The sequence below is a fragment of the Anolis carolinensis genome, chromosome 2, assembly GCF_035594765.1.
Source record: "Anolis carolinensis isolate JA03-04 chromosome 2, rAnoCar3.1.pri, whole genome shotgun sequence".
Lineage (NCBI taxonomy): Eukaryota > Metazoa > Chordata > Lepidosauria > Squamata > Dactyloidae > Anolis > Anolis carolinensis.
Genome location: NC_085842.1, coordinates 135,607,137 through 135,630,388, shown reverse-complemented (window position 1 = coordinate 135,630,388; position 23,252 = coordinate 135,607,137). Strand labels below are relative to the sequence as shown.

General features: G+C 41.0%; 1 protein-coding gene across 5 annotated transcripts in view; it reads right to left on the bottom strand.

Moving 5' to 3' along the window:
* unk (unk zinc finger) overlaps window positions 1-18,383 on the bottom strand; it is an 85,468-nt gene extending 67,085 nt beyond the window's left edge. The window contains exon 1 of one of the 5 annotated variants that reach the window (XM_062973975.1): window positions 18,121-18,383. In XM_062973975.1, coding sequence (XP_062830045.1) covers window positions 18,121-18,218 — 98 coding nt within the window. In that variant the 5' untranslated portion in view covers window positions 18,219-18,383. The remainder of the gene's footprint in view (window positions 1-18,120) is intronic. The other 4 variants (XM_062973976.1, XM_008104420.3, XM_008104422.3 and 1 more) reach the window with 4 other exon arrangements.
* Window positions 18,384-23,252: the final 4,869 nt, after the last annotated feature.

Sequence of the window (23,252 nt, the reverse complement as noted above, 5' to 3'; positions counted from 1 at the left end):
TTTATACATACATTTATTTAATCTGTTAGCTATTATAGCTGATAATATTTTTGCATCCTGATTTACTAACGATATGGGCCTATATGACCCTGGATCCGTTAAATCCTTGTCTGGTTTTGGTATCAATATTATGACATTCTCCACGATTCCGGAATTTTCTCTCCTTTCATTACTCCATTATACAATTCTAACAATTTTGGTATTAATATTTCACTAAAACTTTTATAATATTCTGTTCCTAGTCCATCCATACCTGGAGCCTTCCCGGCTTTTAAATTCTTGATAATGTCTTCTATTTCCTTCCTCTTAATAGATTGTTCCAATAACTCCTTAACTTTTTCTTCCAGTTTACACTCCCAGTTTTCTTCCACATATTTCCTAATTTCCTCAGTACAACCAGCTTTTGTCTGATATAAGTCACTATAAAACTCCTGAAATATTTTTAATTTTTCTTCCATCGCTCTACATATTTTACCTGTTTTATCTTTTATCATATTTATAGTATTTTCCATTTTCTTTTTTGTGTGTGTGGAATTGGCTAACATTTTGGAATTCTTGTTACTGAATTCAAAAAATTCCCTTCTTAAGTATACTAAATTTTCTTGTACCTCATCTATTTCCATTTTATCCAGTTCCTCTTTCTTTGCCCTTAGCTTTGTATGTATTTGTATATTTTTCTTTATTACATATTCCTTTTCCAACTCTCCTATTTCTTTCTCTAATTTCCTTTTCCTTTCTTCTTGCCTTCTTTTCAAGTTTATTGTTTCTTTTCTACACAACCCTCTCGCTGCCGCTTTCATTGCATCCCATAATGTACCTTTTGATACTTCCCTGTCATTCAATTCCCAAACTTCTTGCCATTCCATTTTTATTCTATCCACTATTTCTTTGTAATTCAAAATTTTCATATTTAATCTCCATCTTCTCATTTTATCAAAATCACATTTTAAAATAATTTCAGTTGACACCATAGCATGATCAGACACCTTAATATTCCCAATATCCACATTCAACAATTTGCTTAACATATTTTTAGAAACAAAAATGTAATCAATTCTAGTATATACTTTATGTACAGTTGAGTAATATGTATATTTCCTCTCCTCACTCTTTATCACTCTCCATACATCCTTTAATTGCCATTTATTCATCACTTTGCTTAACACTGGTGACATTCTAAAAAAATAAACGGTTTGAGGGTTAAATTTATCCTGTTCCTACTTCTGCTTACTTGCACCCTTGTGTAGCTGTTTTTCATTTTCATTTTCTATTTTATTTTGTTTTTACAGCCAGGAAGCTACTTCATGCACCTGCTACAGTTGCTTCTATGTGGTCCTCAGAGGGCAATTTTAAATTTCCTGCTCCTCTATAGTTCAGATATTAGGGGAAAATGAAATTTGGAAATATAATACTCCTTGAAACTAATTAAAGCAGGAGAGCTAGCACTTAGAGGAAACGAGCCCTCAATAATACAGAGCCTTATTACATTATGAATAACCATTTTACCTATATATAGTTAATTTGTTTCATGCCCTACTTTACATGCACCATGAAAAAGACTTCAGATGTTATATTTCATGCCCCAAACTAAAACACTAGGCAGAATTCCATCTGTATGCTGTATCAGCATAAAAACTCTGAATTTAATACATTTAGCATCCACAGTCCTAAATCCAACTTTTAGTCACAACGGAAACGGAGATCTTTAATCAATGATGGTTATGCAGGGCTGCCTCTACAACAATTTCTCTTTAAACTAGAAGAGGCAGGTGGTGATTTCAGGGATATTCAACTATCCCAAAGATATATCTAAATACACAAATAATAATCGAGTTCAAAACTGTCAGAAAACCAGCCCACAGATATATTTTCAAAGCAAAGAAGAGTGCACTGATTATCTTCACCACTGTGATGTTCCACCATTCCCTCCTCCTTCCGGCGGATGGTGTACGCCCCGACGCGAGCCGGCCGCCCCCCGCCCCTGTTTTAGTGGACGGAGAGGAGGAATTCGAGGTTCAGGACATTTTGGATTCTCGCTTCCATCGCCGCCGCCTTCAGTATCTCATTGACTGGGTGGGGTTTGGCCCAGAAGAACGCTCCTGGGAAGACGCTTCCACAGTCCACGCCCCTGATTTGGTCCGCCGCTTCCATCAGGCCTACCCTACCAAGCCGCGGCCCCGCGACTCTCAGGGACGGGCCCTGAATGAGGGGGGCCTTGGGAGAGGGGATAGTGTGATGCCCCATGGGCCTTGTAGTCCTGTTCCTAGTACTATCGTGGCAGATGAAGATGAAAACATGGGGTTTTCGCCGGTTCAACAAGAGCCGGAGTCCTTTCACCTTCCGGATGTTGATGTTTGTCCTCAAGAATTCAGTAAAACAGACCCTGGGCATTCCTCGCCTCCGTTTCCCAGGAGGGAATCTTACTCTAGAGACAGAGGAGTCAGAGAAGCAAATCGCAGGAGTTTACGGATCGCTGCCAAATGTGATGTCTCATGGGCCCTGTAGTCCTGTTCCTAGTACTATTGTGGCAGATGAAGATGAAAACATGGGGTTTTCGCCGGTTCAACAAGAGCCGGAGGCTCTTCACCTGCCGGATGTTGATGTTTGTCCTCAAGAATTCCGTAAAACAGGCCTTGGGCAGAACTCCCCTCCGTTTCCCAGGAAAGAATTTTATTCTAAAGACAGAGGAGTCAGGGAAGCCCAGCGGAGGAGTTTGCGGATTGCAGCCAAACAACAGACTGATTAGGCCTGCTTCCCTTGGGAAAATCTAAGGAGTCTTGCATCTGGACAGAGTTGGATTTCGTTTCTTGTTCTCTAGGGAAAGAGATTTGTTGGCGGGAAACGAGACCCAATATAGGTGGTTGACACGGGAGATTCTTTGCGGAGTCAATTGATCAGCTACAGGAGAGAGATCGTGTGTGGACTTCGTAACCCCAGTTCCTTGCTTCCCGGATCAAGCTTCAAGCCCTTGCCTTGCCTTGCCTTGCCGTTTAACCACGGACCCTGCTCCACGCTTCATGTTTTGCCTTGTCTCCAGTCACGGACCTAGCCAAGTACCAAGTTTACTTCCAGCCTTGTTGTCAAGCTTCATTGGACTCTAAGACTCTGTCATTTCCCCACACTATTGCTTGGCAATAGTGTGTGTTTCGGTCAAGTGGATTAAAACTTTGAACTCCAATATCATTTATTGGACAATACATTTTTGGACTATATTTGACCTCATTTGAAAGGTCTGCTTCTGAACTATATTCTTCACTTGTTTTTATTGCTTTTATATATTTCCTTAATAAAGATATTAGATAGAGACTGGCCTCCGTGTAAGGTTATTGGTGCCCAGCAGCCAGGGTTCTGACACCAAACAACAGGCTGATTAGGCCTGCTTCCCTTGGGAAATTCTAAGGAGTCTTGCATCTGGACAGAGTTGGGTTTCGCTTCTCGTTCTCTAGGGAAAGAGATTGTTGGCAGGAAAACGAGACCCAATATAGGTGTTTGGCGCGGGAGATTCTTTGCGGAGTCAACAGATCAGCTTCAGGAGTGAGGTCGTGTGTGGACTTCGTAACCCCAGTTCCTTGCCTCCCGGATCAAGTATTCAAGATTTTGCATCGCTTTGCTTTTAACCACGGACCTTGTTCCAGGATTCACTGGTTACCTTGTACCTAGTCACGGACCTTGTTAAAGAACCAAGTTATATCCAGCCTTGTTCCAGCCTTGTTGTCAAGCTACCTTGGACTCTTAAGACTCTGACATTTCCCCACGCTATTGCTTGGCAATAGTGTGTGTTTCGGTATTGGATAAAGAACTTTGAACTCTAATATCATTTATTGGACTATACATTTTTGGACTATATTTGACCTCATTTGAAAGGTCTGCTTCTGAACTATATTCTTCACTTGTTTTTATTGCTTTTATATATTTCCTTAATAAAGATATTAGATAGAGATTGGCCTCCGTGTATGGTTCTTGGTGCCCAGCTGCCAGGGGTCTGACAACCACTAAGAAAAGAGTCCACACAGGTTACTTTAAAACTCCTAAGAAAATGTTCCCTTTGCCAGGCAGGGTGTTCTACAGTGTCTGTTTAAACATATAGACATTCCTCTGTTTACAACCCAGTCTTTTCCACAATAGTAAGTTGACCTAGAAACACTTGCGTGCTCAATAACATGAACAAGAGTTATGTTACGTCTGCCCTGACTCATTTATTTTAATGGCAGAAGTAATCCCTGAATCCCTGAACACCATTGGTGTTCACAAGAAATCTGGATGCAATTCTGGGCGTCATTCTTGAGAAAATCAAAATATTGTTAAGGTTAATTATGATTTGGTGTGCATTTGATTTCTTTACAGCAAGAAGGACAAACAAGATAGATTATGTAGGTTTATTCTTAAGTTGAATTTGTATGTAAGTTAGAACAGGTACATTTTAAAGTGTAACTACAGCACATATATATGGATATATTAGCTTTGGATAGCATAGGGAAGGGTTAACATTCCTGTGGTGCTTGTTTTGCAGTCTGTACCCCTGTTCACCTCACTTTCTGTCCTAATGATACTCAGAATTTGGAAAATTTGGCTTGTTGTGGAAACGTGACATGTCGTGGATTGGTGATAAAGCTCCAGCGGAGAGACCTTTTCACCATGATAATTCTTTCAGGAGTGAATTTCTCTTCCTGTGGTAGATTTCTCTCACTTCCTATTGTCTCATCCCCATTCTTAGTTATGAATAATTTCTAAGTCGGATGTTTGTAACTCGATGACTGCCTGTAATGGGATTTGATGGGGGAAAATTGTTTCATATACAACTTAACATTTTAACATACATGTTGCTTGTTGTACATGTGTGTGTTAGGTGCTTTCATTTCTGACTTATGGTGGTCTGGTCCATAATGGGGTTTTCTTGGGAAGCTTTATTTAAAGGGGGTTGGTTGCCTTTCCCTTCCTTTGCAGCCCAGCGAATCTAACTTGACTGAGGTCACCTACAGGTTTCCATGGCTGAACCCTGGTCTAGAGAGTCTGTAGTCCAATGCTCAAACTATGCTGATCTCTTACATTACACACTCCACTGTTTTTAAAAGCAACTAAAATACATTCTAGGCTATAACTTTATGGTAGGCAGTACACAATTAAAACAGAACAAAGTCCATCATCCCAGTACAGTTTAATCCATACAACTGACACGTGTCAATTGTTAGATCAAGAATTAGGTGTAAATACAATGCATTTGCAGATCAAGCTCCTGCATCAGCTGTTAGAAATGTCAAGCATTTGCTGGTAGCCATTCATTCTGAATACACTGTACTACCTGGAGCCTTGAAACTGACCACTGATATCAGGTCAGTCAGGTGGCAGTGGTGAGAAATAACAATACCAACAAAAGGAAGCTTTGGCATGATTAATTTTGCCACTCTGTCAGATTAAGATGATGGAAAGTAAAGTTCGAACAAGAGCTGCTTGTTTACATAAAGGCAGCAGCTGCAGCACTCTACATCAACACTGGATGTATTATACACATACACTAAAAAAGATGCAGAGATAGTGTCTTAGCTTTAGGGGCTATAGCACACTTCACCAGATTCTCATGATACTACTCCGAGATAAATGAGCACCATTTTGAAGCAGAGTATTCCTCCAACTTTCTGGCACGCTTGATCATTTGCTTCCATAGTTTTCACTGAAAAAATATACATTAAAATATTATTCTGTTATAAGAAAACACACAAGGTACTTTATTATATCTTCAGTCTTCCTTCTACAATGCAAGGATCTACACTAATACATGTGCAAAAATTCATATTCCTACTATGCTGCATAAACATAAACGGCAGCCTGATACATAATTGAGAAAAGAGTACATCACTCTTTTCCTGGTCCTCCAGAAACAACACAGACCTCAAGTATACTGAAAGTCACTGACATCATATTTTTATCTAGCTATATAATAAAAGTGAAAGTATGCATGAATGTATGCATATACAGTATCTATTTGTATGTATTTTTCAAGATGGCTCCCATATTCAGAGTGTCCTGTGGTGTCTCTGTCAACAACAGGTCTGGACCAAACTTGGCACACAGATCCCACATGACCAACAGAAAATACTGGAGGGATTTGGATGTGTGTGTGTGTGTGTGTGTGTGTGTGTGTGTGTGTGTATGAATGGCCCTGAATGATGTGAGTTATAATTCACCCAGAGAGCCCTGTGACTCCCACTGAAGATGGAGCTTGAGCAAACTTGGCACACATACCCAACAGGATCAAGTTTAAGTAATGGCAGAGTTTGGAGGAAATTGAACTTGGATGTTGGGAATTATAGTTTACCCACATCCAGAGAGCACTGTGAACCCAACCAACAGTGGATCTTGATCAACCTTGGCATACATACCCAACACGACAAACTTTAAATACTGGTGGTGTTTGGACAGAACTGGATGTTGGGAGTTATAGTTCACCTACAAACAAAGAGCACTCTAAATCCAACTGACAATGGATCTGGACGAAACTTAGCACACATACCCAACATAACTAACTTTGAATATTGGCCGGGGATTGACCCATAATGTTGGAAACTGTAGTTCACCCACATCCTTATGCATTTTCTAATGGGAGCATTCATAAAAACAAAAACAAACAATGGATATTTCTTATAAATAGCATTGCACAAGACCTAACCCAGGCATCACTGAATATCTAAGCTAGTCTCTATATACGTAATATACATTTCTATCATGAACAACTGAAAATACTATCAGGGTTTGGGAGATTGAACCAGGACAATGGGAATTGTCATCCACCTATATCCAGAGAGCTCTGTGAATACCACCAACAAGGGATCTGGACCAAACTTGGCAATCATACCCATCATGACCAACTTAAAATCCTGGTGGGGGTGGGGGGTGTATAGTAGCATACAATGGGGGTTATAGTCCACCCACATCGATAGACATGTGTATATCTCACCTATGATGGATCTCGAACAAACTTGGTATACATCCCCTTCATGCTCTAACTTAAAATACCAGTTGGATTTGTGGAAGAGGTCTGATAGAGGATTACTGGAGTTGGAAGTCCACCCACATCTGGAGAGCTGTGTTATGGCCACTTTTGATGGATCTGGACTAAACCTTGTACACATACCCTTCATGATACAACTCAAAAAGTAACAAGATTAAGGGGACATGACAGAGGATAATAGAAGTTCAAATCAAGTCACATCCGGAGAGACACATGAGTTCCACCCATTACCAAAGGTATTCCTCTCCTAATTAATCAGATGGCTCACCTTACTTACCACCCTGCATCTCCAAACATCCTTACCCCTACACTACACAGCCTGGGGATGATGGGAGTTCACCTCAACAAAAAGACTGTCTCACCTGACCAGTTCAGAGCACACTCTCAACTTCCATCTACTCACATCTAGGATTAATGGGAATTCTACACCAGACATATCTAGAGCTGATGGGATTTGCATCCCACATCTGGGGGTAATGGGAGCTACAACTGGCCAGAACTGGAACTGATGAGTGTTGCAGCCTGACCAGGTCTTGGGCTAGTGAGAGTTGCACCCCATTACCTACATAGTTTTATAAACAGTCACATTACTGTTTATGGTTATGCATTTTCTAATGTGACCATTCATAAAATCCATAACTAATTAATGACTAATTCTAATAAAAGGCATTACAAAATACCTAAGCTGGGCAACACTGAATACCAAAGCTAGAAGGAAATAAAGATGATGACACCACAAGCAGCAGAAGCAACTGCCACATTACAATACTGAGGGAAAACCTGGCAGAATGATTAAGAATGTCATATAAAAATATCTTCAAGAAAGGTTCCAAACCATAAGGTATATTCGTTCTCAACATATTAGTATTAGAAATTGTAATCAGTGTCCTCTTGCATAACTCATTTACAAGAAACTAGCTGTGCCCGGCCACGCGTTGCTGTGGTGAAGTATGGTGGTATGGGAAATAAAGTATTTGAGGAATTGGTGGTAGTTAAGGTAAAGGGTGAAGGTTTTCCCCTGACATTAAGTCCATTCGTGTCTGACTCTGGGGGTTGATGCTCATCTCCATTTCTAAGTCGAAGAGCTGGCGTTGTCCGTAGACTCCTCCAAGGTCATATGGCCAGCATGACTGCATGGAGCGCCGTTACCTTCCCACCGGAGCAGTACCTATTCATCTACTCCCATTTGCATGTTTTCGAACTTCTGGGTTGGCAGAAGCTGGGGCTAACAGTGGGGGCTCTCTCCGCTCTCCCAATTCAAACCTGTGGTCTTTCGGTCCAGAAGTTCAGCAGCTCAGTGCTTTAACAATCAGGGGATATTATTTCCTAAAGGTTGTGAATATACAATATTTCTGATTTTTTTGTCTGTTGGAGGCAAGTATGAATGCTGCAATTAGGGAAAATGATTAGCATGTAATGGCCTTGCAGCTTTAAAGCCTGACTTTTTCCTACCTGAGTGAATGTTTTTGTTGGGAAGTGTTAGCTGGCCCTGATTGTTTCCTGTCTGGAATTCCGTTGTTTTCAGAGTGGTGTTGTTTGCGATATTTTATGTGCTTCTACTGTCTGTGGCCCTCAGAAAACAGAGGATTTGCCAGACTTTGGTGATGGAAATACTTTGTTGGGAGGTGTTAGCTGGCCCTGATTGTTTCCTGTGTGGAATTCCCCTGTTTTCAGAGTGTTGTTCTTTATTTAGTGTTCTGATTTTAGAGATTGTATTGTTCTGTTTTATTATACCACAGTAATTTTTATATATTCTGATTTTAGTGTTTTTAAATACTTGGAGCCAGATTGTATTCATTTTCACAGTTCACAGCAGCACAATAATAATAGTAATAGTAATGATAGTAATAATAATGACTTTGGTAATACACACTGCTTCACTCCCTTCTCAGCTTCCTTTCTGGAAGAATCATTTCTTGGGAGATGTTAGCTGGCCCTGATTGTTTCCTTTGTGGAATTTCCAATTTCCCTGCTTTCAGAGTGTTGTTCTTTATTTACTGTCCTGGTTTTAGAGATTATATTGTTCTGTATTATTCTATCACAGTAATTATTTCATATTACAGTAGAATCTCACTTATCCAACATTCGCTTATCCAATGTTCTGGATTATCCAACGCAGTCTGCCTTTTAGAACTCAATGTTTTTGTAGTCAGTGTTTTAAATTCATTGTGATATTTTGGTGGTAAATTTGTAAATACAGTTCAGTAGAGTCTCACTTATCCAACATAAACGGGCCGGCAGAACGTTGGATAAGTGAATATGTTGGATAAAAAGGAGAAATTAAGAGAAAGCCTATTAAACATCAAAATAGGTTATGATTTTACAAATTAGGCACCAAAACATCATGTTATACAACAAATTTGACAGAAAAAGTTGTTCAATACGCAGTAATGTCATGTTGTAATTACGGTATTTACAAAATTAGCACCCAAATATCACGTTATATTGAAAACATTGACTACAAAAATGCGTTGGATAATCCAGAACGTTAGATAAGCGAGTGTTGGATAAGTGAGACTCTAGTGTAATTACTACATAGCATTACTGCGCATGGAACTACGTTTTCTGTCAAATTTGTTGTATAACATGATGTTTGGTGCTTAATTTGTATAATGATGACCTAATTTGATGTTTAATCGGCTTTTCCTGAATCCCTTATTATCCAACATATTCACTTATCCAACGTTCTGCTGGCCTGTTTATGTTGGATAAGTGAGACTCTACTGTATATTGATAATGTTATATTATCTGCTTAGAACTGGATTATATGAGGCTCCTTCTACACAGCTGGATAAAATGCATACTGAAGTGGATTATATGGCAGTGTGGAGTCAAGGTAATCCAGTTCAAAGCAGATAATATAAGATTCTAAATGGGTTATATAGCTGTTTGGAAGGGCCTTGAGTCTACACTGCCATATAATCCAGTTAACATCTGATAATCTGTGGAAGAAGCCTAAAAGTGAGACCTAACTGTGCCTGTCCCCTGGGCTGAGTAGGTTGCTAGGAGACCAAGTGGGCGGAACTTAGCCTTCAAACTGGAAGCAATTGGATAAAAACTATTCTTCTTCTCCCTGTAATTAGGACTTTATTTTTCTTTTCTTTTTGTTGTATCAATCTAGAGCTGTGGATGATGGGTTGTGTTGTCAAATTTCGAGGTTGGGGGGGCCTGTAGTTTTGTTGTTTTGTCCGCTGCCCTGATGCCATCACTCTTTTATATATAGATATGACAAAGAAATGGAATCAAATACTCAGGAAGAAAACTGTTCCTAGTGTTTTAGGAATCTCTATCTTAGGTAGAAGACCAAATTAAAGTGCAATGTATACAACTATGTTTGTCTTGATTAGTCCTCAGCCTTGATAATAATTTTAAAAGGAAAGCCTGTGTGATGACTCATGGGCCTTGTAGTCCTGTTCCTAGTACTATTGTGGCAGATGAAGATGAAAACATGGGGTTTTCGCCGGTTCAACAAGAACTGGTGTCTCTTCACCTGCAGGATGTTGATGTTTGCCCACAAGAATTCAGCCAAACAAGCCTTGGGCAGAACTCCCCTCCGTTTCCCAGGAAGGAAATTTATTCTAGAGAAAGGGGAGTCAGGGAGGCTAATCGGAGAAGCCTAAGAATCGCTGCCAAACAAATGGCTGATTAGGTCTGCTTCCCTTGGGAAATTCTAAGGAGTCATGCATCTGGACGGAGTTGGGTTTCGCTTCTCGTTCTCTAGGGAAAGAGTTCTGTTGGCGGGAAAACGAGACCCAATATAGGTGTTTGGCGCGAGGGATTCTTTGCGGAGTCAATTGATCAGCTTGAGGAGAGAGATCGTGTGTGGACTTCGTAATCCCAGTTCCTTGCTTCCCGGATCAAGCTTCAAGCCTTGCCCTGTCTCACGGTTTTACCACGGACTCTGTTTCATGCTTCATGTTCGCCTTGTCTTCAGTCACGGATCTAGCCAAGAATCAAGTTTATTTCCAGCCTTGTTGTCAAGCTTCATTGGACTCTAAGACTCTGTTATTTCCCCACACTATTGCTTGGCAAAGTGTGTGTTTCGGTCAAGTGGATTAAAACTTTGAACTCTAATATCTTATATTGGACAATACATTTCTGGACTATATTTGACCTCATCTGAAAGGTCTGCTTCTGAACTATATTCTTCACTTGTTTTTATTGATTTTATATATTTCTTTAATAAAGATATTAGATAGAGACTGGCCTCTGTGTAAGGTTATTGGTGCTCTGCAGCCAGGGACCTGACAGCCTGCCAGTTTTAATGTACACAATTGTACTCATTTTTAAATAATTTTTATTGATGCTTTTAAAATGTGCTACAGTAAAATTTTCTAAAGGAAAGAAAGGGGGCTGGGTTGTCAGAGGGGTAAATGGGGTAGAGAAATTATTGGGGGAGGGGTGGTGGGAAGGTTTGGATAATTGGGTGGTTAGGTAATTTTGGGAAATTACCTAACCACCCACTTGTACTCCTTATCAGCCCAGTAAAGATAGAAGTGTACCAAAACCAATTGTCAAAAGTCTGTAAAACAACTCTTGTGCATCATCTCAATTGCAAGAATAAGGAAGAACAGATTTTTTTTTTACCTCAATAGAAAGCACATTACTTGCAAAGTGATGTTGGACAAGTCACATTATCTCAGCCTCAGATGAGAACAAAGGCAAATCCTCTCTCAACAAATCTTGTCAAGAAAACTCCATATTAGGCTCACCTTAGGCTTTCTTAAGTTGGAAACAACTTGAAGGCACACAACACCAAAGTATGGTGCCTTAAGCAATTCCAGAATAATCTTGACAACTTAAATATACTACTGTGAAGATTGCTGCTTGCTGTAACAGATTCACAGACTTAAGTTTGGGGCCTCTGTCCAAAAACTATTACAAATATTCAAAGAGCTGGCTTTAGCCTATAAAGCTCTAAACAGTTCCGGCCCAGTCTACCTGTCTGAACGTATCTCCCCCTATGAACCACCTCGGAGTTTAAGATCGTCTGGGGAGGCCCTGCTCTCGATCCCACCTCCTTTGCAAACGCAACTGGTGAGAGACAGGGCCTTCTCAGTGGTGGCCCCCCGGCTGTGGAATTCCCTCCCTAGCTATTTTAGATTAGCCCCCTCCCTCCTAACTTTTAGGAAGAGAGTAAAAACTTGGCTTTGGGAGCAGGCCTTTGATAAATATCGCAGTCCATTTTTTTAAAACCTGGAAATCACGCAATGGATTTTGGAACAGCTTTAGACCTTGCCTTTGGATGATGTGTCTCATATTGGAATGTATTTTAATTATGTTTTATCTCTGGTTTAATTTTTATAATTCTATTTCATGTCTGTGTTTTATGCGTAAGGCACTATATAAAGGCTGTTTGTAAGCTGCCTTGAGTCCCCCTCAGGGTAGAGAAAGGCGGGATATAAATATGGTAAATAAATAAATATGCAAATATCATAAAAGTAGCCAAAATAAATAACTTTTACTTATTTTCCCAATCAAATGACACAAATCCACACAAATAAACAAATGTCCCTTTTATGATCAGCTTGACCATGTGCAAGACAGGTTACTACACTAGGAGAAAGAACAGAATGTTCAGCAGTGGAGCAAGACGCATAGAATTACAAACACCATGACTTTTAGGTGATAATGAGGTTCAACCTATGGATGTGATATACCTCACAATGAAAATGACACATATAACATGACAATAGCTATATTCACCTTCTTTAGTGCAATGAATTTTTCTATGCTATTATCCACAGAAGTTCTCCTTCACCAAAATTTCATTTACTGCCTCCTACAAAACATTTCCCTTATACTAAGAACCATTAAGTGCCTTGCAAATTGCATGTGAGAATACTTTGGGCAACTGAAGTATAAGTAGCATATATCACACCACTGCCTTCCTTCAACTCAAAAAAGACCTTCAATGCAACTTGCTGTTATGGGTTCATTTCAATGTGCCTATCAGAAAACATGAACCAGAACTGTACTACAGTTGGTCATTGATATCTGCTATGATTTGGTTCCAGGACCATCAGCACCACCCTTGTGGATATCAAAACCACCTCATACAATGGTCTAAAAAATATTAAAAATAGCAAAATCAAGGCTTGCTTTTTGGATATTTTCAATCTGTGGATGCTGGACTCTATAGATGTAGAGGGCTGACTGTACCAAGAGTTCACGCAGTATATGAAACCTATTATGTCACATTCTCTCAGGCAAAGGCAAACACTCAATGAACAAATCTTGCCAGGAAAACCACTTAGGGCAACTGAAAAGTCTGAAATGACCTGCAGGCACAACAACAGCTATTTGTATTTTCCTCAGCCCACCCTTTCAAAAACAATACGCAAAAACAGTGCATGAAAACAGCAAGACCTTAATTATTATGCCCAATAGCTTCCTTATATTTGTCATATTTTAAAAGAGGTGCTGCTCTCATTTCAATCTTTAGCTCACTTAAGGAAACACCAAAGAGTAACACAGCAAGAAATCCTGCTCTCAGAGCTCCTTCTTCCTTTGGCTGGCATCATGAAGTGAGAAACTGGAGCATTCCATGGATCTTATTCCTAAGTCTAAAATCCTCTTAAATTTCTGCTTTGAAAGGGTCAAGAAAATATTAATCAGCCTTGCTGATTGTTGTACGTCTGGACTCTAAGAGCGAACCATGATAGCTGCACTCAATTTCTTTATACATTATTAGATATAAGAGGAACAAGAAATATTTCATACTCTTTGATATAATGTGCAAAGCTGCTTTCAGCTCCTCTTTAAGATGAACATGTCTGAAATAGTGTTTCTTTTTAGTTTCTAATAGTAATAACAATTTAAAAGGTTTTTGCATTAGAAATACCAAGATGCATAACAAAAAGTACTAAATGGCTAGAATAAAGCCATTGAGCTTCTCATAATATATAGTGACATAAGCCTCTACAATACTATTTCATAACTGCTTCATAAATATAGCATGACCCTTGCAGACATGGGGCCGGTATCCATAATGTTACCTTCCTACATCTGACAAAACATGTCCTCTCTAGGAATTATCTAGGTTCTCTGGTCAATTCCATAGTATGTTTCCACTGAAAGTTACCACAGAATTGTCCTGGAGGACCTAGCAAATTCCTAAAGAGGTATCTCAAGGCATTATCTAGGTCCTCCAGGGACGCTCTATGGTAGCTCCCAACATAAGCTGTTCATTTCAGTAGAGTTCACTATTATTTATGGTTTTCTGTTCCCATGGCAAGTTGAGGAATGTACCCACCACAGTTATGAGGACTATACTGTAATATTCATGCAAACAGAATCCAGCAAGCAATTTTTCACATAATATATACAGAGGTAACTTACAGAGGTAACTGATGTCAATATAGAACACATAACAGCAACATCTTGAACAACTGAGACTACATTTTCCTATTAGACATCATAGAAACCTTGTGCCAAATACTCTTTCCTTACACACATATAAGTAAATATATCTGTTTAGTGAGCACAAATATAGCAGCTTACTGAGGCTACAATTCTGCGGACAGCTACTTGGGAATAAGGGGCAATAAAAAAAGTAAAACTCAAATGTCAACATACAAAATAAATCAATGAACTGTATCCAATCTTATTCACAGAGGTCTTTACTATTCTTTCCTCAGTCACATAGCTCTGTAAAAATAATATTTTGAATATGTTTTGATGGATTTTAATTGTGAATTCGTAGTGCTGTTTGTGTTTAATTCCGTTTTAATTTTTATTTGTATATTTTAAATTGTATACTAATGTTTATTGTGTCAAGCTGCCTTGAGTCCTTTTGGGGAGATAAAGTGGGGTATACATAATAATAATAACAAAAATAATACATATGCCTAAAATTTGCTCTTCCAAATGTCTAAGACCGATTTGGGGTTATGTTGAGGCTGGCAGGCACAGAAGAATCAACTCTTTTCTGGGGGAAGACATTTCATCAGCAAACCGACACAACGATTTCATTTTACACATTTCTTAAACGTCTTGTGAAATCTGAGTGCTAGACATATCTAATGTTATGGTAAACCACTTGTGAACAAGCATTTCACAAGTGAAAATAATACCAGAGCTCCTTTGAAGTATAAAAAAGAAAAAAACCCAATAACAAAATAGTCAATAGTTGTGAAACAGCTGGCGTTTGGGATTATAACCAACTCACAGACATTGTACACCCACTACCAATTATTCTACCATTTGTGGCACAGAATATAAATATAACTTACATACCAGGCCTTAAATAAAGCCAGCTTAATGAACACACCAGCCGTTATGCAAAGTTGCAAAGGCACTAAGCCAATACACATCTCCAAGAGAATCTTCTGCTTTACAAGTGAGGCAAGTCTGCCCTGTAATATGTAATCCCATTATAAACAGGTTAAAACCAATTAATAGTGATGTCAGCTTGTGATAATTCTGTCTATGGGATACTGTACTTGATTTATTTAATATCTTGTATCTTGGCTTTCCTGCCCCTGACACAGATTGGAGTGCTAATAAACAATAGGTATTTATGATTCATAAGGCTGAATAGTTTCCCAGTGCGGATCCAATCTGCTCTGCCCTGTATGAATTATGAAACTTGTGCTATTGTTAGTCTTAGATCTGCTTGGGAGGCCCTCCTCTAGGTCCCGCCACCGCCAAGAGCAGTTGGTGGGGATGAGAGAGAGGGCCTTCTCAGTGGTGGCCCCCAGACTTTGGAACGCCTTCCTCAGGGAGATTAGGCAGGCCCCCCCACTGTCCTCCTTTTGTAGAGATTTAAAGAATTGGATGTTTAAACAAGCCTTTGAGAACGTCTAGCCTCAATGGTCCGCAATCCGTGACACAGATCTGCACTTTCATCCCATGCCCTTGTTCCTTAGTTACAATTTGCACTATCCCATTCCCTTGCCTTGTCTACAGTCTGGCCATGCCCTACGATAGTTGTCACCATAGGTTTTGGGCATGATCTGAGTTTTAAATTGTTATTTTATATGCTCTATGTTTTACTTTATTGTATTGTACTGTGTGTTTATTTTATGTTCTGTTTTAGACACTTTGTGCCATATGTAAGCCACCCTGACTCCCTTTGGGGAAATGGAGGCAGGGTACAAGAATACAGTTATTATTATTACTATTACTATTATAATATCATTATTAATACTGCTGCTCCACAACATATACCAGAGAAATAACATCATAAGCTATTTTAATATAATAAATAATAATTTAATTCTTATAACCCGCCTCCATCTACCCGAAGGGACTCGGGGCAACTTACATGGGGACCAAGCCCAATATAAACATTACAAAAACCACATAAAAATAAACAATCTACTTAACACAATTAAAACCAAAAAAGTAAAAACATCATAAAATACATCAATTAACATTTACACTGGCAAAGGTTAATAAAATTATACTAGCACCACAATCTAGAACTCCTATATTCCCTGGGTATTGCGGGTACTCCCAGGAGTAGGTTCCAAGTAAATTTGCGTCAAACCATAGACTTTCCTCACACACACACCACAACACACAAACGTCTACGCACTTCCAAAATGTAAACTGCCTCTTGATTTTTGTAGTTTTACACCAAAATAAGGGCTATTGTAATATGAGAGAAGACGAAGACGCTTCCTACACCTTACTCTGAAAGCATCACGGGTGGCAATGTGAAAAACTTCATGAGTGGGTTGCTGTGAGTTTTCCGGGCTGTATGGCCATGTTCCAGAAGCATTCTCTCCTGACATTTCACCCACATCTATAGCAGGCATCCTCAAAGGTTGTGAGGTTTGTTGGAAACTAAGCAAGTGAGGTTTATATATCTGCGGAAGGTCCAGGATGGGAGAAATAAATCTTGTTTGTTGGAGGCAAGTGTGAATGTTGCAATTAATCACCTTGATTAGCACTGAAACGCCTTGCAGCGTCAAAACCTGGCTGATTCCTGTGTGGGGGAATCCTTTGTTGGGAGATGTTAGCTGGCCCTGATTGTTCCCTGCCTGGAATTGCCGTTTTCAAAGTGTTGTTCCTTATTTACTGTCCTGCTTTTAGTTTTTTAAATACTGGTAGCCAGATTTTGTTCATTTTTATGGTTTCCTCCTTTTGTTGAAATTATCCACATGCTTGTTTATTTTCCAACAGAACTCACAACATCTGAGGATGCCTGCCATGGATCCTGGCGAAATGTCAAGAGAGAATGCTTCTGGAACATGGCCATACATCCTGGAAAACTCACAGCAACCCAGTGATTCCGGCTATGAAAGCCTTTGACAACAAAACTTCATGAGAGTATTGAAGTACTCCTTTGGGACTTGGAATGCACTGCTTCATAATAACACTGTTCCACGGGACTGAAAAGAAAACACGCCAGGGCTCCCTTGGAATCCCGAAATACCAAAGGCCATGATGGCTAGTAGAAATACTCACTCGCCCGCCCTGATAATGACTGGTGAAGTACTAGTGGCCTGTAACCCTGAGGAGGCCAGGCCCTGACTGATCTACCGTAGGAGAAAGATAACGGACATTTTGGCTGGCTGAACCCTCCACAGGTATCTATCTATTCGGGCAGAGGGAGGAGGGATTAAAAATGAAATAAAAGCTCCTTGTTGTTTTTTCCACACACCCACCCACGCGACTCGAGGGCGGAAAGGAGGAGGTGGCGAGGAGAGGAATGGGGCAAGGTGGGTTAGGCGGGCGTGTGGGGGAGGCCAACATGGTGCCCGAGGAGCCATTGGGGGCGCAAAGCATCCTGGGCTTCTGCCTGTGTTCTGTTATGCGCGAAGCGATGCGATGCGATGTTTGAGTGGGGCTCTTCAACGTGAAAAGAGGTGCGCGCGCGCTGCCTGGGTGTGGGGAGCGTGTGTGTGCTCCTGCTGCCCCGCCCCCTCCCACTCAGGCGAAATTCCAGCGGCCCAGGCCGGCCGCGACCGGTTCCAGCCGGTTCCGGGCGGGCGGGCGGCTGGGTTTCCGTGCGCGCGTGCCGCACGCTGCCCACTGACGTCAGGCGCGTGTGGCGCGCGGGCGGGCGAGCGGAGGGGTGCGGCGGCGGCGGTGTCAGTAAGAGCCTGGGCGGCAAGCGGCGGTGTCCGCGGCAGGCAGCTGTTGCTGCTGGGGCTACTACGTACGTGTAGTGCTGCGGCTTCTCGGGCTGGGCCTGGAGTGCGCTGGCGGGCGCCACCGGCCCGGTCGCGGGAGGCCCTGCCGTCCCCGGGCCCTTCGACATTCTCCTGCCTTCCGCTCCCTCCTCCTCCTCCGCCGCCGCCCGCTCCCGCCGAGGAGGAGAGCTTTATTATTCACTCTGCGCGGTCCGCACGGAGAGCGCACTGCGCAGGCGCCGCCGCCGCCATTACCGCCCCGGGTGGCCCAGGGCATGCTGGGGCTTGTAGTCCCGGTGCTGGCGGAAAGGCCCCATCTTCTGCTCAGTGGCTTCCGGCACGGGGAACTACAACTTCCAGGGCCGTCCCGCGCTCGAGTGCCCGGATGCACAAAAAATGGGGAGGGGCCCCTACCGCGATGGAAGCCCCCCCCCCCCCCCCCCGCAGCACAGTTTAAATACAGGGCACTGACTTGTCGGAGGCTTTCATGGCCGGAATAATTGGGTTGCTGTGTGTTTTCCAGACTGTATGGCCATGTACCAAAAACATCCTTTCCTGACATTTTGCCCACATCTATGGCAGGCATCCCCAGAGGTTGTGAGGTCTGTTGGAAACTGGGCAAAGGGAAAATCTGGCTACCAATATTTAAAAACTCCAAAATCAGTACAATAAATAAAGAACAACACTCTGAAAACGGGAATTCTAGACAGTAAACCATCAGGGCCAGCTAACACCTCCCAACAAAGGTCTGTTGGAAACTAGGCTAGTGAGGTTTATATATCTCTGGAGTATGACCAGGGTGAGAGAAAGAACTCTTGTCTTTCTCCCACCATCCAGTTTTTGAAGCTGCAAAGCCATTAAATGCTAATCAAGGTGGCCAGTTGCACCATTCACACATGCCTCAAGCAAACAAGAGTTCTTTCATCCTCCCTGGATATTCCACAGATATATAAACCCAACTTGCCTAGTTTCTAACAGACCTCACACCCCTGAGGATGCCTGCCATAGATGTGGGTGAAACGTCAGGAGAGAATTCTTCTGGAACATGGCCATATAGCCCGGAAAACACACAACAAGCCTGGAAAACTCAAAGCAAGCCAGTGGTTCCAATCATGAACGCCTTCGACAACACCTTGAACTCTTGTCTACTTGAGGCAAGTGTGAATGGTGCAATTGGCCAACTTGATCAGCATTAAATGGCCTTGCAGCTTCAAAGTCTGGCTTTCAGACATGAAACCATTAGGGCCAGCTAACACCTCCCAATGAAGTATTCCCCCAGGCAGGAAGAAACCAGGCTTGGAAGCTGCAAATCCATTCACTGCTAATCAAGGTGGCCAGTTGCACCATTCACACTTGCCTCAAACACACAAGAGTTCTTTTTCCTGCCCTCGACCTTTCACAGATATAAAAATCCCACTTAGATAGTTTTCCAACAGACCTCACAACCTCTGAGGATGCCTGCCATAGATGTAGGCAAAACATCAGGAGAGAATGCTTCTGGAACATGGCCATACAGCCCGGAAACCTCACAACCACCCGGCACTGACATTATTTATTTATTTACGATATTTATATCCCGCCTTTTTCCACCTCAAAGGGGACTCAAGGCGGCCTTACACAAAGGCAGCTATTCGATGCCTCAACAACAAAACACAACTAAAATGAACATTTAAAATAGAGCGATAACATACAATTAAAACAATGAGACATTTAAAAACCATATAGTCGCAATTGATCACATAATCCACAAGCATAAACTGGGCTGTTCCTATAGTCATAACATGTCATTCCATAATTGTTTAGTGGACATGTTCTCCAAAGGCTTGGTCACAGAGCCACGTTTTTACTGGCCTTAACAAGGCTTACTTTCAAGTAAGTGTGGGCCAGGCTCAAGGAAGCTCCAGGCGGGCTTCCTAGCAAAGGCTGGGTGGGGTTTGTACCCTCGCTTCTGGGGATGAAATGGAAGGACAAGGAGGCGAAACTGAGGTTCTGGTCACAGTGAAAAAGAGGCCACTCTGATTCTGTGATTCTATGATTCATTCAGAGAAGGTGGTTCGACAGAATCCTACTCAGGCAATGCACCTATGTACACAATGGTTCCATCCCTCAACACAGGTCTGCCATCTCTACAACTTTCCAGTGTTAAGGTGCTGTACTCACACTGACCCATGGATAAGTCAACCCAAGCTTTTAAATTAAAATTTCTAGCCTTCTACATGAGTATAGAGCAGGCGTAGGCAAACCTCAATCCTCTAAATGTTTGAGTTTTAACTCTCATAATTCCTAACAGCTGCTGTTTGGAATTGTGGGAGTTGAAGTCTAAAACACCTGGAGGGCTGAAGTTTGCCAATGCTTGTCTTAATGCCTCTTGTAGTATGATCTTTCCTGACTCACAGTCCCTTATTCACGGAGGTGCACTCGATGAAGAGCTCTCCAGTTCAAAAAATGCTGTGCTATGATGCTCTGTCTTCGAAAATACGTAGCAGACTTGCTGAAATAATCTTGCATACTTGCCTCTCTGGAAATCTTTGCAATAGTGTTGTCATTATATAAATCCTTTACAAGAAAACACCTGATAAGCCTACAAAACGTTATGTACAGGGTGTTACAAGTATTCCTATTTTAGTAGAGTTGAAATAGTGGTATATATCAAAAGTACTGCTCTACAGTCCATTTATCATTACTTAAACCACATTACAAACTATTACATGCAGTGGGGCATAACAGATGTATGACTGAACACTTGTATTGATTGCCATCCCTAATACAACCGGCCCTCCAGATTTGCTGAGGCTAGAAACACAGAACCCCACTGAAAAACTGCCCAAAAATCTGCTATTTTTTACCTGAGAAGAACTCAGGAATCAATCATACATCTGTTATGCCCCACTGCATATAATAGTTTGTAGTGTAGTATGGAGAAAGGTCTTTCTCAGCACCTGTCTAGTGCTATTATATGAGCTTGTTGGGGCCACCCAACCTTTAATGTCTGTAGACATATTTGTATTGTTGTGCTTGCGGGGGTTATAGCTAGAGATAGCTTAACCACTCCCCTACTGTATTTGCAATTCCACCAGACTCTTGTGACACAATAGTTTCCATCAAACAATGGGTCTGTTTTCACAAAAATGATGTTCTAGCACAGTGGTTCTCAACCTGTGGGTCCCCAAGTGTTTTGGTCTACAACTCCCAGAACTCCCAGTAAATTTACCAGCTGTTAGGATTTCTGGGAGTTGTAGGCCAAAATATCTGGTGACCCACAGGTTGAAAACCACTGTAATCTAGCAGGCCTGTACTATGTGTGGCCCTCCAGGTGTTTGAGCCTTCAACTCCCAGAAGCCTAGCCATCTTGTTCAATTGTCAGGAATTCTGGAAGCTGAAGTCCAAAACACCTGGTGAGGCCCTTAGGTTGTGCTGACCAGTTCTAAGGGTTACCCTCTGCAGAAGCAGCAGTGATGGTCCACAGGCAGAAACTAGTCTCCACCTCTTTCCCGTCTTAATGTTTATATGTCACAAATGTTCCACTTCTTAGTCCATCTCCTTGAGCACTTCCCTTTAATTCAGTTGAACTAATTTACTATTGCTATGAGGAATTCAGACTGGTTATACTGCATTATAATTATAGATTGAGAGGACTCACATTGTCTGTTTTATTGACAAAAATATATAAAGTACTCTGCTTTTGTGAGGATTTCAAAATGTGCAACCATGGTCAACAATTACAAGACATTCAATAAAGGTGCATAATATGCAACAGATTAGATACAGAAAAGACACGGTTGTTACATTTCATCAATGCAGATGAGGAGGTGGACTGTAATCCATGCAAGCATATGCTAAAAGTCAGTCTTAAGTGTTCCTCTTTCTTTCCTGTTCAAGAATGTGTGTTTAGGATATCCCTTTGTACAGTAATTGTGAAATTTGTTTCCAAACCCATCTGAACACATTGTACAGGAATAAAAAATGAGCTGATGGTATGCATTCTTTTGCTATTTCCAAGTCCTGTACCAGAGATTTGATACATCTTGATAGTTTTGATCTGTACATAATATTCTACTCCTATTTTTAAATTACTATTATTTTGGATTTAGCGCCTTCTGGAAACAAACTCTACTATTGATCCAAGAAGTGTTTCACAGCAAACAAAAAGTTTAAATATTGTTATGTGAAATAAAAATCTTTGGGTTGTGGAATTTAATTCACACTATAGTTTGGGGACAGACCTTTTATTTGAAAGAGAGAGAATGCACGTGGCAGAACTGTAATATCTGGTCTAGGAAGCTGAGGTGTTCTAGGAACAGAATTATATATGTGTTGTCGAAGGCTTTCATGGCCGGAATCACTGGGTTGTTGTGCATTTTCTGGGCTGTATGGCCATGGCTGTATGGCCATGTTCCAGAAGTTATTCTGGAACATGGCCATACAGCCCGGAAAATGCACAACAACCCAGAATGATATATGTTTACAAAGGCATACTTAGAATTAAACCCTGTTGGCACGTACATGAAGCTCAGTGTGTATGGCATGGGTTGAAATTATGTGGCCCTCCAGTGATTGCTGAACGGGGACTCCCAGCATTCCTTACTACTGACTGTGTTTAGCAAGGCCCGCTGGGACTGCACTCCATTATTCTCCTGAGTTGCAGGATTGCAATTTAAATAATATACAAATGTTTTCTTTTGAGATGCTCACTCATAAAAAATGCCTAAAATCAGTGCTATTTAATCACATCTGTTTAGACCTATTTTAAAATGGAATATTTGTACACACAGGTTCGCATTTATCTGTGTAATTACAATTCTATGAGCCAGTTGAATTACAATTTAGTAAGGTGTAAAGCATGTGCTCCATTGTTTCAAGCCTCAATTTGTGGAAAATTATTCTTGCTTCTATGACAGATTGATCCTTAATAAAAAGCAGTCAATCAAATAAAGATTTTGTGATTGCTTTCCTGGCTACTTTATTACTTTGTAAAGCAACAGAGAAAATAACATAACAGATTGTGAAATCCTGCATATTAACAAGAATTCGTATACAGTAGAGTCTCACTTATCCAAGCTAAATGGGCCAGCAGAAGCTTGGATAAGTGAATATCTTGGATAATAAGGAGGGTTTAAGGAAAAGCCTGTTAAACATCAAATTAGGTTAAGATTTTACAAATT